Genomic DNA, 14,230 nt, shown 5'->3' on the forward strand with positions numbered 1-14,230 from the left:
AAAAATTGACAAGGTTCTCAAACCTCCAAATTTTACGGCCAAACCAAACTAAAACATACCCAAAACCAACACAAAGCCTCATACCAACATTTCTCAACCATCTCCCATCATTCACTATTAAAACCATTTAACCCTCACTAACTTACTTAGACTTTTATCAACCTCCTCACTTCCTCAACTCAATCAAAATCGAAGCTCACATTCACCACCAATTGCTAACAACACAAACCACAATATTCCATACTCATTATCATCACTAACATTCATAATCCAACATAAATAATCACCATTCCAGTCTATCAAGATCATCACAAACATCTAAAATTCATCAAATATCATCAACACCAATAATTCCTCAACAATCACCATCACCCACAAAAATCAATAACCACTAGCAATTAACATCAATCCATCATCATATTAGAATCCACTACAATCATACCTCAACATATACATTTTTCTCAATCTCCATCATCATGCATATATCACATCCAATTCAATCATATCCTATAGGTCACTAGCCTAAGTGTCCAGAAACATTACATATTACATAAAAAAAATTGAAATCATACTTTGGCCGATTCTCACATAACTTATAATACCAAGCAAAGCCACCAAGCTCAAAACCAATAATCATCGCTCCAACAAACTCCAAAACTCAATCTAATATCATGTACATACAAAAACATCACTAGGGCTAACCCAAAATATCAAACCACAAGAGTTTGAAGAGACTTACCTTACTCAAAGAGATTAGGGGCAAAACCCAACAATATTCCAATACTAGATCACCCCTAAATAATCAAAACCACAAAATCTACTCAAAAACTATAACAAAAAATACATAGAAACTAGGGAAGGAAACTGGAGCTTAAGTTGCAAGTTCTTACCAATAAAGCCTAATAGAAACGAAGAACTCGATGAGAGTTTCGCGTGGCCGCAAATGGCTCGTCAATCAGAGTTCCGCAGCTCAAGTTATGGTCAAATGAAGGAGAAGATGAATAGTAACCTCTCTTCTCTTCTCCCTTCATCACCATCAGCGCCCCTCTCCCCAAAATAGGGCAAGAATGAGCTGAATGCTCATTAAAAAGGGTTTATATATGTTGGACTTGAGCCAAATTTGCGCCCGGTCCAACTCATTAATGTTTTAGGTCCGTTTGGTCCACTTTGGGCCAAAAGCTTTAAGATTAGTGCCCGATTTTTAATTTTAAACTATTTTTATCCATTCAAAATAATAAATCAATTTTTAAAATCTTATTTTCCAGAACACACGGTATTGGACAGACTAGAGCCGGTACTGTCGGCTTAAGCGCCAATATGCATTTTTACAAAAATCTTTCGAAAGAAAATACATTTTTCAACTTAGAAAAATTCATTGAAATCAAATTTCACCTTTAAAATTTCAAATTAAAAATTCTAAATTTTGAATTTACTCCGATCACTTAAAAATTATTATTTTATTTTAAAACGGTTATGCTAGTTCTTACAACAAAACTACTCAAAATTTCCAAACTACCTCACCTTATTTAACTTAATCTAAATTTCAAATCCTAAACTCTTTACCACAATTTCATCCCACTCTCCTTGAAATCTCTGCCACATGATCTTCCTCTCCAACACCCACCTATAATACCAATACACTCAACCCCATCCCTCCTCAGCCAAAGAATTTAAAAGAGAAAAAGCGTTTTTCATAAAATATTTCTTATATATTTTTTTAATTTTGATATAATAAAAGTTAAAAAATTTCATTTTAGTTTATATCATTAATTAAGATTGCTACACATCTAACTTTTGACCTTCTCATCACAAATACATGTTTTAAAAAGAGAGACGAGCATCTTATAACCTATAAGAGTAGCATGACAAGCTCTCAAATCGACTTCTTCTTGTTGAGGAGAATTGACAAAAAATTTTGCATTAATTGTAAAATTATCCCGGGAGAGAGTTTAACAACACAACATAGGATGCTCGTCATGGATTTTTTCATCGAACAAAAGTTGAGAAAAAGACATCATACGAAGAACCCAAGGACGAGGTGGTGGCAAATGAAAGGTGAGGAACAAAGAAGCTTCCTAAGACAAGTAGGAGAAGAGGCAAAGTGGGATGGAAATGGAAGCGCGGAAGAGATGTGGATGGAGATGGCAAAAGTTATTAGAAGAATAGCAAAAGAAAGTTTTGGTGAATCTAAAGGGACAGGACCAAGAGACAAGGAGTCCTAGTGGTGGAATCCGAGTGTATAAAAAAAGATAAAGATAAAAAGGGAGTGCTTGATTTTTTTTTTCACAATGCAGATAATTGGAAAAAATATAAGGCAGGTAAGAAAGAGACAAAAGTGGCTGTAAGTAAAACAAGAACGAGAGTATATGAGGGTCTCTACCAGTCTTTGGGTACGAAAGAAGGAGAAAAAAAGTATATAAAGAATCACAGAGAGTCATGAAAGAAGAACAAGAGATTTGGATCAGGTTAAGTGCATAAAGGATCAAGATGGAGAGGTGTTGGCTCAGGAGGAGAAGATTAAAAAAAGGTGAAAGAACTACTTCTACGAGTTATTTAATGAAGGACATAAGACTTTTCTGAGCCTTGGTCGGTTATGCACAAGGAAAGAAGATCAAAACTTTGACTACTATCGAAGGATTTGAGACTTCGAGGTAAAAGAGGTTTTAAAGCAGATGAAAAATGACAGGGCAATAGGACCTGATAATATCCCGATTGAGGTTTGGAAGGGCCTTAGAGGAAATGGCATTAATTGGTTAACCAAACTTTTTAATGAGATTTTAAAGTCAAAGAAGATGCCTAATGAGTGGAAAAAGAGCACCTTGGTACCTATCTACAAGAACAAAGGGGATATACAAAGTTGTGGAAACTATAAAAGGATCAAGGTCATGAGCCATACTATGAAGTTATAGGAAATGGTGATAGAACGGAGGTTGAGAAAAGAGACACAAGTAACAGAGAACCAATTTGAATTTATGCTAGGCAGATCTACCACCGAATTGATATACCTGTTAAGAAGGATAACGGAGAGGTATCGTAGTAATAAAAGGGATCTACATATGGTGTTTATTTATTTGAAAAAAAGCATACGATAGGGTTCCAAGGGAGGTCTTATGGAAGATTTTAGAAAAGAAGAGAGTAAGGATCACATATATTCGTGCAATTAAAGACCTGTATGATGTGGCCACAACTAGTGTGAAGACTCAAGGTGGTGTGACAGAAGAACTTTTCATTGGTATATGATTACACCAGAGATCATCCTTAAGTTCATATCTTTCATATTCACTAGGCTTCTTTAGATAAGTTCTTTAGTGGACTTCTCCCGTTAGCTCAAAGTCAATCGAAGATAAAATGGAATGTGAGCCAATTCCGTGAGGCGAGGGTGAGAATAAGGTCTTCATCCAAGAAAAGTCGTAAATAAATCTACAATAACGATAGAATCTAATCTCAATCGTGAAGTAGGCTAAGTCCCGACCGTGAAAATAGAAGATTAAGTAGATTGAGGTGAGATAGAAGCCTCTTTCCTATCCTGGGAAGTCAGACAGTTAGCTTTCATTAGTCCTCGGGTCACTAAACTTGAGGAAAAAGGCATATAAACTTAGGCCCAGTTTGGGTAACCAACTTAATTAAGCTCCTTTTGATAAAATAACTTAAACAATAAATGATTCTGTTAAAAGTAACTTATAAATAAATTATTTTGTGTTTAGATTTTTAACTCTAAAAGTGCTTATTTTATAGAAATATGATGAAAAGTTGAAGTATTATGAGAGAAGTCATTTTTTTAACTTCTCTATAAGCTCCTAAATAGCTTCTTAGAAAGTTGCAACTTGGTTTTGAAAATTGCACCAGACATTAATACTACTACTTTTCATAAGTCAAAAGTTAAAAAAAGTTACTTCTAAAGTTTTCCAAACGGGCCCATAGTCTTGCAAGAAAATACTTAGTAGATTGAGAAGCAATAAAGTTAGAAAGAGCTTAGGTGCCTAAGAGGAAATCAGGAAGAAGAAGTTCGAGACTTTCCCCTCTCCTTACTCAGATTGACTTTCTAACCCACCTTGATTCAGGCAAGCAAGTATGACCAGCAAGCAGTCTTTCTTCTTCTTTCTCTTTTGTTGATAGAAGCTTCCCCACCTAAGGAGATTGAGCTGCAAGCTTCCTCTAATACAAGCTCGATCGGATTCGATTTTCTATCTCTTCAAGCCCGGATGTAGAAAGTTAGTCAAGTATGGAATTAGACTTAGCAGTTACAGGGGACTGAAGCCTAAGAGAAGAGGAAGTCAGAGATTGATAGTCTTTTCTCTTAGGGCAAAAGCTCGTACTTGAGAATCAAAGTCAGACTCAGTCTTTGGAATCCCTTAAAGCAAGTCTAAAGGCTTACACACAGCTCTATTATTTGATGAAGTTGCAATTGAGCTTTGCCCGTCTATTCACTGATCAGGGGACTATCAATGAAGATTCTCCTTTAGCACCTAGAGGAAATTCCGTAGGCTAGACTTTCCATTTGTGAGATTGAGTCATGTCAGTATTCAAAGAAGATACATCCAAAAGTCTGTGCCATGGTGCATGCATTTTACCGATGATATCGTCCTTATGGAAGAGTCAAGGGAAGACCTAAATAAGAAATTGGACTTATGGAGAGAAGTTCTAGAAGTGTATGGTCTGTGCATAAGCCGTAGAAAGACGGAATATATGGAATGTAAGTTCGGTCTGAGAAGGAAAAATCCTAATATAGAGGTGAAGATTGGAGAAAACACCCTGCGAAAAGTTAAAAGTTTTAAATATCTTGGATGCATCATACAGGATAATAGAGATATTGAACATGATGTAAATTATAGGATCCAAGCAGGTTGGTCAAAATAGTAGAGTGCATCTGGTTTTATGTATGACAAAAAAGTGCCTTTAAAACTTAAAGGTAAATTCTATTGCATTGGTACAAGACCGGCTATACTTTATGATACGGAGTGTTGGGCGGGAAAAGGGGAGCACGAACATAAGCTAAGTGTGACAGAGATGAAGATGTTGAGATGGATGAGTGGTCATACGAGATTGGATAAAATAAGGAACGAAGATATAAGGGAGAGAGTTAGAGTAGCACCCATTGTGAAAAAGATGGTATAATCACGTCTCAAGTGGTTTGGACATGTGAGAAGAAGACCGACAGAATACCCAATTAGGAGGGTGGATGAGATGAAAGATGAACAAGAGGTGAAAGGCAGAAGAAGACCTAAGTTGACCATCCAAGATGTGGTCAAACGAAATCTACATGTAAACAGTCTCTCTGTAGACATGATACATGATAGAGCTCAATGGCGTCGTTTGATTCATGTAGCCAACCCCACCTAGTGGGACAAGGCTTTGTTGTTGTTGTTGCTACACATCCAAGTATTTTTTTCATCCAAGTTTATCCAAGTAGGTCCAACACCAACAAAAACCACTCTCATTAAAAGGGCGTTATTACACGTGCTTTTTCTTCTTCTCCTCCCCCACGCTTTCAAATACACCCATACGTCCTTTTCTTCTTTTTTCAAATTCACGCATACCTCCTACTCCTCCTTCGCGCACGCAGATTCTTCTTCTACTTCTCATCCTCCTCCTCCTCTTCTTCTTCTTCTTCTTCTTTTCCTCTTTCGTTATCATCATCACCAACAACACCAACATTTTGCTAATGGATTATTTTTTCAATCGAATTGAATGGAATGCAATTGCTAAATTGAATTGAATTGAATTGAATTGATAATCTCTAAATTGTAGACACAGGTGTTTTGAATTTGATTTTATATAATGGATAATGTTCCATTCATTTAATACAATACAATTGTTTCACATTAATAACGTGTTCGGTTCATTATGCAGAAAGCTGTTTTGAATTTGATTTTAATGGATAATGTTCCGTTCATTTAGGACTATACAATGGTTTCACCTTAATAACATGTTCGGTTCACTATGAATTGAATTGAATTTAATTGTTTTGAGTTGAATGAATGTAGGTATTCTAAATTGAATTAAATTGAATTGAATTGATAATCTCTAAGAGGAGGAGAAGAAGGAAAGAAGAAAAACCTGCGTGTGCAAATTTGGAAGAAGAAGAAGAAGAAGAAGAAGAAGAAGAAGAAGAAAGAGGAGGAGAAGAAGGATGACAAGAAAAAGGAAAGAAGAAGAACCTGCACAAATTTAGAAGAAGAAGAAGAAGAAGAAGAAGAAATACGAGAAGGAGGAGAAGGATTAGGAGAAAGAAACGGAGAAGAAGAAAAAAAAGAGTATGTGGTTTAAAAAGTTGTTACAACAACTTAGATAGACTTGGATAATGATTTTGTTTGGATGTAAAATTTTATTAATCATTAATTTGTTATGTCAATATTTAATTTGTCACAAAAGTACTACTTAATGAAACAAGTTAACAACATGAAGTAAAATAAAAATCATTTTTAAATATTACTTGTATTAACATCAAAAGAAAATAGTTTATAAGAGTAAGAATCAATATATATTTTCTGAGTAATGTTAAGTAACCAATTTTTTTTTGCCAATATTAATCAATTTTTTTAATTATTTTATTTATCTTAAATTATAAACCTAAACACTAAAATTAGATAATGGTGGTTAAGTAAAAATTAGTTTCCTATACTTTTTTGTATCTTCTAATTTCAAATAGTGGTCTAAGTTTGCTCTACGACTGGGACATTGACCGGACTGGAAATACCGTGTATGTGCATCCAAAAGTCTATAAGGTCGTTCGAATTTCTTTTGTTTGTAAACACGACATTCCATTATATAAAACTTTCAAGTTTCATGATTCCCTTCTATATAAAACTAAGTTTGAAACACAACCATGAACATAATATAAAACATTTATCACAAAAATCTTCAATAATAACTTGACAGAAGATTAATAATAACCAAAATGGATTATAAACTTGAAAAGGGAACTCAGATGAGAGATATGTAAAGAATAATGAACTAAAAAAATGTACCATAAGAAATAAAGTATTAGCTAATTGAATGAGAGTTTTATATCCGACCTAAAAGAACTAAATGAGAAACCAATACAAAAGAGAAATCAGACTCCCCATTATTATATTTACAAGTTTTGATACATTCATATAAACTTGGTTTACAAGCATCCCTATTTTATTGTGAAACGAATAACCCGTTCAACATACAATATTATATTGATCTAGCATCATCAACTGATGATACTTAACTTTCGACTTATCGAAAACACTAACTCTTTGTTCAAAAGTCAAAACAGATATATGACCAAAAGGAATATAAAAAGAGTCAAATGTACTGGTAAGCATGTTAAGCTCTTCCTTTATGAACAAATCTATGAAAAAATTGATGAATAACAATCACACAGGAGTACACTCTTAATAAGTCAAAAGCAATTAGCTTCTTCTATCCTACCGTCTAAACAATCAGGACAACAATCACACACTACTCTTAACTTTCCGCAAACATGAGGAGAATCTTCTTCCCACACCTTAACTACCTCATCATCATTCTTATTAGCTTCATCTTCATCACTATATCAACCTCCTCGGATACTTTAACCGGAACACAAATCCTCACAACCAACCAAACCCTGTTGTCACAAAACCAAACCTTCGTGCTGGGCTTCTTCAGAGTTTCCGACACCAACTATTACCTTGGAATATGGTATAACAACATCAATCCTCAAACAATAGTTTGGGTTGCAAACAGAGACAACCCCATTGATAACTCCACGGGCTATCTTATGATTGGAGACAACGGAAACCTTGTCCTCCTCAATTCATCCGGGAACCCTGCATGGTCCTCCAACCAAACCAACGCCAAGAATCCAGTTCTCCAGCTCCTTGATACTGGTAACCTTGTTCTCAAAGATTCATCAGACAAGATCAGTAGTAGCTACTTATGGCAGAGCTTCGATTACCCAACAGATACCTTGTTACCGGAGATGAAGATCGGTTGGAACTTGGACACAGGAACGGAGAAGCACTTAACATCATGGAAAGTCAAAGGTGAAGACCCTTCAAGCGGTGACTACACTATGAAGGTAGATTACCATGGTTTACCTGAGATTCTCCTCAGCAAAAACCAAACAATAATATGCCGAAGTGGTCCTTGGAATGGTGAGAGATTCAGTGGGCATCCGGCGATGAAAGATAACACCTATGGTCTCAAGTTCAATTTCACTTATGATGTGCACAGTGTGTTTTTCTCTTTTTCCATTACAAAATCTTCCTTGTTGTCTAGAACAATTGTGACATCTGATTCTGATGGTGAGTTTCAACGCTACATGTGGATACAAGGAAGTTGGAACCAGTTCTGGTACCTTCCAGCGGATCAATGCGATTACTATGGACAGTGTGGTCCGTATGGAGTGTGTGACAATGATGCTTCGCCGATTTGCACTTGTATGCAGGGGTTCAGGCCTAAGAACCAGGAAGCTTGGAACTTGAGAGATGGGTCTGATGGGTGTGTGAGGAATACGGGTTTGAATTGTTCCACTGACAAGTTCTTGCATCTTGAGAACATGAAGCTGCCGGAGACAAGCAGCGTGTTTATGAATAAGAGTATGACACTTGATGAATGTGGGAGTTTGTGTAAGAGAAATTGTTCATGCACTGCCTATGCAAACATCTACATCACAAATGGAGGAAGTGGCTGTGTTATGTGGCTTAGCCAACTCTTTGACATGAGCGTCTACCGTACGGATGGTCAAGATCTCTATGTCAGATTGGCAGCTGCTGATATAGGTATATATCTATCTATTATCTATTATCAATCACCCTATGTGCTGTTTATTAGTTGTAGAAAAATAATCAAAAGAAAGTGAGACGTGCATTTACTTGTAACATTAACAGTGTGGATATTTTTTACTGAAAAGATATCAATGTGGGTTAGTAATTTTGTTAAATTTTTGCTAACGTTTCATTAATAATTATGGATGTGTAAAGCATGATATGTGCTTTTTTATGTGTGGCATTTAAATATAATGTATAAATAGAAAGGATCAATTTGATTCATATTAGTATTTTTTTTAAGACTAAATCGAGGCGTTAAATCTTTTAAAATGTCAATTTGAACATTAATCCAATATCGAATTTTAATTTTTAAGTGCATTTTTCAATAATAGGAGTTTTAAGGTTTTATCCAATAACTATATTGAAATTCTTACTAAGTGCCTAATTAAGTCCTTTGGTTTTACAATAATACAACTGCCTAAATAATTACATATAATTGTTGTAACATAAATATTAAGCAGTAGTGCTTGCACATTTTTGCTATGATGATGACATTTCAAGCTCCTTCCTAATTGATTAAGTGGAAGTTCTTTCTTATCAATTTGGTGACACACAGGATCTACTAGCTCCAACAAGAATCATAGAGTAGTACAGGCTGTTGGCATCACACTTATTGTTTTAGTTTTGGGATTGGTTGCTATTTGTTACCTAATGAAGAAGAGTAAACAAAGATCTAGAGGTAATGTATAATTAATCTCCCTCATATGAATGCCTATATATAGTTGTGCAGTATAAGTAGATTTACCTTGGTGGTAAACAATGTATAGCCGCTATTCCAGGTTTTGTCCGCAGAAGTCATGATTGGATAATGAATGAGGTGGTGTTTTCTAGAAAACACTTACGTGATGAAAGGAACATGGATGATCTGGAATTGCCAATGTTTGATTTCGATACCTTAACAATGGCTACAAACAATTTCTCTCAAGATAATAAACTTGGAGAAGGAGGCTTCGGTAGAGTTTATAGAGTAAGTTGTTTTAATATTTTGTGCATAGCTGCCACCATTACAAAAGTTCTCACATCAAAACATAAACACACTTGTATACACACACTAATCAATCGTACCTATGACAATATCAGGGAAGATTGATTGAAGGCCAAGAAATTGCTGTGAAGAGATTATCAAAGAAATCTGGACAAGGAAATGAAGAGTTCAAGAATGAAGTCAAGTTAATTGTCAAGCTGCAACACCAAAATCTTGTTCGGTTGCTTGGTTGCTGCATTGAGAAGGATGAGAAGATGTTGGTGTATGAGTATTTGGAAAATAGAGGCCTTGATTCCATTTTATTTGGTAGTATTGTTTATTTCAATATTTTCTTCTTTCTGATTATGATCTATATTTGTTTTGCTCTTATCCTTAGTTTATATGTATTAATAATAACTAATGTTGCAGACAAATCGAAAAGACCCTTGCTTGATTGGGAAAGACGTTTCAATATTATCTATGGGATAGCTAAAGGGCTTCTTTATTTGCATCAAGATTCGAGATATCGAATTATTCATAGAGATCTCAAGACAAGTAACATATTATTAGATAATGAAATGAATCCAAAAATATCAGACTTTGGAATCGCTAGAATTTTTGACAAAAATCAAATGCAAGCAAAAACATTAAGAATTATTGGAACATAGTGAGTATAACATGATAATTCACCAATGCTTTTTGAAAACACTGATACTGTGACTTCATTTATAATTTATGCACATTTCTATCCTGCAGTGGTTATATGTCTCCTGAATATGCTATGGACGGAAACTTCTCAATAAAATCTGATGTTTTTAGCTTTGGAGTTATGGTATTAGAGATTATAACCGGAAAAAAGAATAGAGAGTTTTACAGTGATAACAATGAATTGAATCTTCTAGGAAATGTAAGTAAAAGAATTTCCTCCTAAATCTGAGTACTTCCTAGCTAAAAAATAAACATTCTTATTGATATATTATAATGATTACACTATGTATTCTTATAGGTATGGAGGCATTGGCATGAAGGAACTGCACTGACACTAATTGATCCATCCATTGGCAATTCATACGCAGAATCTAAAGTTATGAGATGCATACATATTAGTCTCTTATGTGTACAAGAACGTGCAGAAGATAGACCAACAATGTCTTCAGTGATCTTAATGTTGAGTAGTGAAGCTCCATCAATGCCAAAACCTAAAATTCCTGGATTTTCCGCAAGGACAAATTATCCAGAGATTGATTCATCTTCAAACAAGCAAAATGATATCTGGAGTGTGAATCAAGTCACAATCACAATGTTAGATGCTAGGTAGTTTATAACGAATGATATCATCCACTATTTCTGTATATATTCTTAAAAAAAAAAAGAGGGACAAATTCTACTTCCATTTATGGTTCTTTTTATTCTTTAATCAAGTTAGATTTGATGAGTCAGATTTTTAGTAATAAGAATCAAATTTGGATGATTCAATCAGAATACATAGACAAAAAATTGATAGCTTAAATGAAGTTTAGATCCACGACAAATTAGTTTTTGATCTATTGGACTCGGAAATACCGTCATCTCATAATACCATTAGCTTATAATTTTTTAAGAGTCATAACTTTAAAAGTAATTCAAATCATATTAAAGTTTTTTTTTTAATTCTTTGGGTTTTTTCCGTTGCTTAACAAAGAAAAAATATCAACCCTAAAGTAACCTACCAAATCTTGCTTATAAAAAAATAAAAATAAATAAAAACTACCAATTTTCTCCGAAGTATAGATACTCCACTTTATGTTTGATAAGAATTATGAACTATATTAATGTTATAGAATACAGTTATCATATTGGTTTAAGTATTCTCATCTGATAAAGAAGCAAAAACTCGTTCTAATATAAAAACGAGTTATATCTCAACTATTCTCATCAAGAGCAGAACAATTTGCATCATCATTGACACACTTGACAAGGATATTGGAGAATTAAAGTTTTCGTTTTCCTTGTTACTTTCAGCAGAAAATGAATATTAGGATACCAGTCTTGTTATTTTAGGACATCCCGACTTGTAGTTTAACTGGTTAGGCACATTCAGAGTAAATGATCAATGAATGGTTATTATTACTATCTAGTCCTTATTAATATATAATTTTATTTCTTTTCTCTCTTTTTTTAATTTAGAGAGCTTCTTTGATAATTCATCATTTATCCGTGTTAAGTGTTTTGATTCAGCATATTATAAACTTCCTGGAATGGTCCAAGTTTCACCACCGTTTTCGTTGTGACTCTTGACTCCTGAGGATCGACAAAACTAGCCTCAAAACATCACAACTTGGGTTCTTTATAAATACATGACAAAATTAATATTAATATACTATATAGATAACAGAGATTTGTTCTAGACCATGATATCATTTAATGAATAAATTGGTAACTCCTGTTTTTTATTTTGTTGTTGTGGAAGGTCAATTGTTCTGTGTTTTTCAGACTAAATAAGGGCATCTGCCAAAAGTAACCTCCTATCCCCATACCTCTCTTTTTTGTGTGTAGAAGAATTTTCCTTCTTACTACACAAAGCAGAACAAAACAACACAATCAAATGCTGATTAAGGAAGTAAGGGAGGCAATCCCATCTTATACTTTGTCCAGCTTTAAACTTCCGGACAGCATGCTAGTATTTATTTAAATGATGGTGGAGTTAGAAAGGCTTAGAATGGCGAATGACATGGATAGAATGAGAGAAAAATGTCCATACCTAAAAAGGAGGAAGGTCTTGGTTTGAAAGACTTAGACACTCATAACCTAACTCTAACCGGCAAGCAATGTTGAAAGATTCTAACTCAACCTAACTCTATCGTAGCACAAACTCTTAGGGGCAAATTCTTCCGCTACAATAATATTATTGAGTGCAGAGAGTAGATACATTACCTTCCTGGGGATGGAGGAGCATCTTGGAAGAGCGTATAGTAATTGAAGGGGCTGAGCTGAAAAGTTGGATCCGTTAATAATATTTGCATCTTCAATGACTCTTGGCTACAAACCACCCCACCCGTTTTAACATCTCCATGACACCATCCACCAACCTCATCAATCACAGCATCAATCGGAAATGGAGCCAGCCATTGGTAGAGGCTTTATTCTCACCAGAAATCTGCTCAAGAATTTCGATAATTAAACCAGGAGAAAACTGTGTCAAAATCCACGGGCCATTGAACAAATTAGGGCAATATGATGTAGCTTCAGGTATAGAGTGGCTTACATCTTTCACCATGTTGCCATTAACCTCTGCTCCCAATTTATGGAGCAAAGAGATACCTGGAGAGGAATACGGAACCCTAAAATCCAACAGAAATAATAATAATAAAAAAAAATTGGAAGGCACTACACGAAAAATTACCTGTTCTACAACTCCTGCATAAGCGGTTCCCCTTAACCTTACATCATCGCTCACTGCCTCCACCGATGTGGAGATATGGCGATTAAGCCCCTTCAGATGATCGAGAAACCTTCTTCGAATAGAAGAGAACCTGAGCCAAGACATTGAGAGCAGTAGAAAGCAATCCTTTTTGGGTATTTTGTGTTCGAATAGCTGGAAAGCCAGCAAGCTCTTTGTCTTTGAGAACATTATTTCAGAAAGTTGGAACTCTCTTTGCCATTGATTAGTTCATTACTTTTTTTTTTAATATAGAAAGTTAGAGGCTAATCGATAAATAAATTAAATATAGATGATTATAGACACATGAGATACTAAGTTTTAAATATATCAAATTAGTGCATAGCTATTTACTATGAATCTATGTTTCCAATTCAGACATTAACCACATGATAAATTGAACAGGAACATGTTTGTTCTTAAGTATTATTAACATTTTAGTATACTTCCTTGTTATAAGGCTTAATGTCACGGCCTTGGACACACTCCAATGTTACCGTGCCGGCACTCGGACTTACTCAACCTCTTGAGCTAAGACCAAGTCAGCCTAACCCTCAATACTTAGCAAGAAAGCTAAGAACGCAGGAGAACACAAGAGAAAGGAAGCTTTGGTGGAAGAACACTTTATTACTCAAGTATTTGTTACAAATGATTCACACACCCTCACACTAACTCTTACCTCCTATTTATAGCCATCCACCTTCTCAATGGATGGTTAGGATTAAATCTAATCAACGGTCCAGATTAATCATCCAGAACCTTCTTTACAAATCTATCCTACTATAACTTTCTAAATACTTCTAGATTGTTCCATACAACTCTTCATACTTTTATATCAATCCACACTCTTCTAGAATATTCTATGATCTTCTAAAGTCTTCTAGAACCTTCTAGGGTATTTTGGGACCTTCTAGAACATTCTAGAATGTTCCGGAACCATCTAGAGTATTCTCAAATACTCTAGAAAACTATACAAACACTGTTAAATCTAACATTCTAAAAATTTACCGTGACATTCTCCCCCACCTAATGCGCAGACGTCCTCGTCGCGTTCTGTTCATGATA

At 34.8% G+C, this 14,230-nt stretch overlaps 2 protein-coding genes and 1 long non-coding RNA gene across 6 annotated transcripts in view; 2 read left to right on the forward strand and 1 right to left on the reverse strand.

Annotated features, from left to right (window-relative positions):
* LOC130955933 (receptor-like serine/threonine-protein kinase SD1-8) overlaps positions 1-14,230 on the forward strand; it is a 41,462-nt gene that overhangs the window by 10,977 nt on the left and 16,255 nt on the right. The gene's annotated exons all lie outside the window — the stretch shown is intronic.
* On the forward strand, positions 7,300-11,158 carry LOC130955927 (receptor-like serine/threonine-protein kinase SD1-8). Of its 4 annotated transcripts, none has more exons than XM_057882931.1 (7): positions 7,301-8,735; positions 9,340-9,462; positions 9,551-9,750; positions 9,864-10,074; positions 10,177-10,414; positions 10,504-10,654; positions 10,754-11,158. In XM_057882931.1, exons 1-7 carry the CDS (start codon positions 7,454-7,456, stop codon positions 11,063-11,065), a joined length of 2,517 nt encoding a protein of 838 aa, XP_057738914.1. In that variant the 5' UTR covers positions 7,301-7,453; the 3' UTR covers positions 11,066-11,158. The 4 variants fall into 4 exon arrangements, with proteins under 4 accessions (XP_057738912.1, XP_057738913.1, XP_057738914.1 ...); XM_057882932.1 differs by having other exon boundaries at positions 9,563-9,750; XM_057882929.1 differs by having other exon boundaries at positions 7,300-8,735; positions 9,864-10,414.
* On the reverse strand, positions 10,176-13,416 carry LOC130955946 (uncharacterized). The gene is made up of 4 exons (XR_009076948.1): positions 13,130-13,416; positions 12,992-13,047; positions 12,661-12,883; positions 10,176-11,019 (listed from the first exon to the last, which is right to left on the reverse strand). It is a non-coding gene; the product is annotated as an uncharacterized LOC130955946 (long non-coding RNA).

Source organism: Arachis stenosperma, chromosome 10 (assembly GCF_014773155.1).
Source record: "Arachis stenosperma cultivar V10309 chromosome 10, arast.V10309.gnm1.PFL2, whole genome shotgun sequence".
NCBI lineage: Eukaryota > Viridiplantae > Streptophyta > Magnoliopsida > Fabales > Fabaceae > Arachis > Arachis stenosperma.

Coding starts and splice junctions, on each gene's coding strand:
- LOC130955927 (XM_057882929.1), top strand. CDS start 7,454: ATGAGGAGAATCTTCTTCCCACACCTTAACTACCTCATCATCATTCTT. Junction 8,736..9,339: donor ATTGGCAGCTGCTGATATAG/GTATATATCTAT, acceptor GGTGACACACAG/GATCTACTAGCTCCAACAAG. Junction 9,751..9,863: donor GCTTCGGTAGAGTTTATAGA/GTAAGTTGTTTT, acceptor TGACAATATCAG/GGAAGATTGATTGAAGGCCA.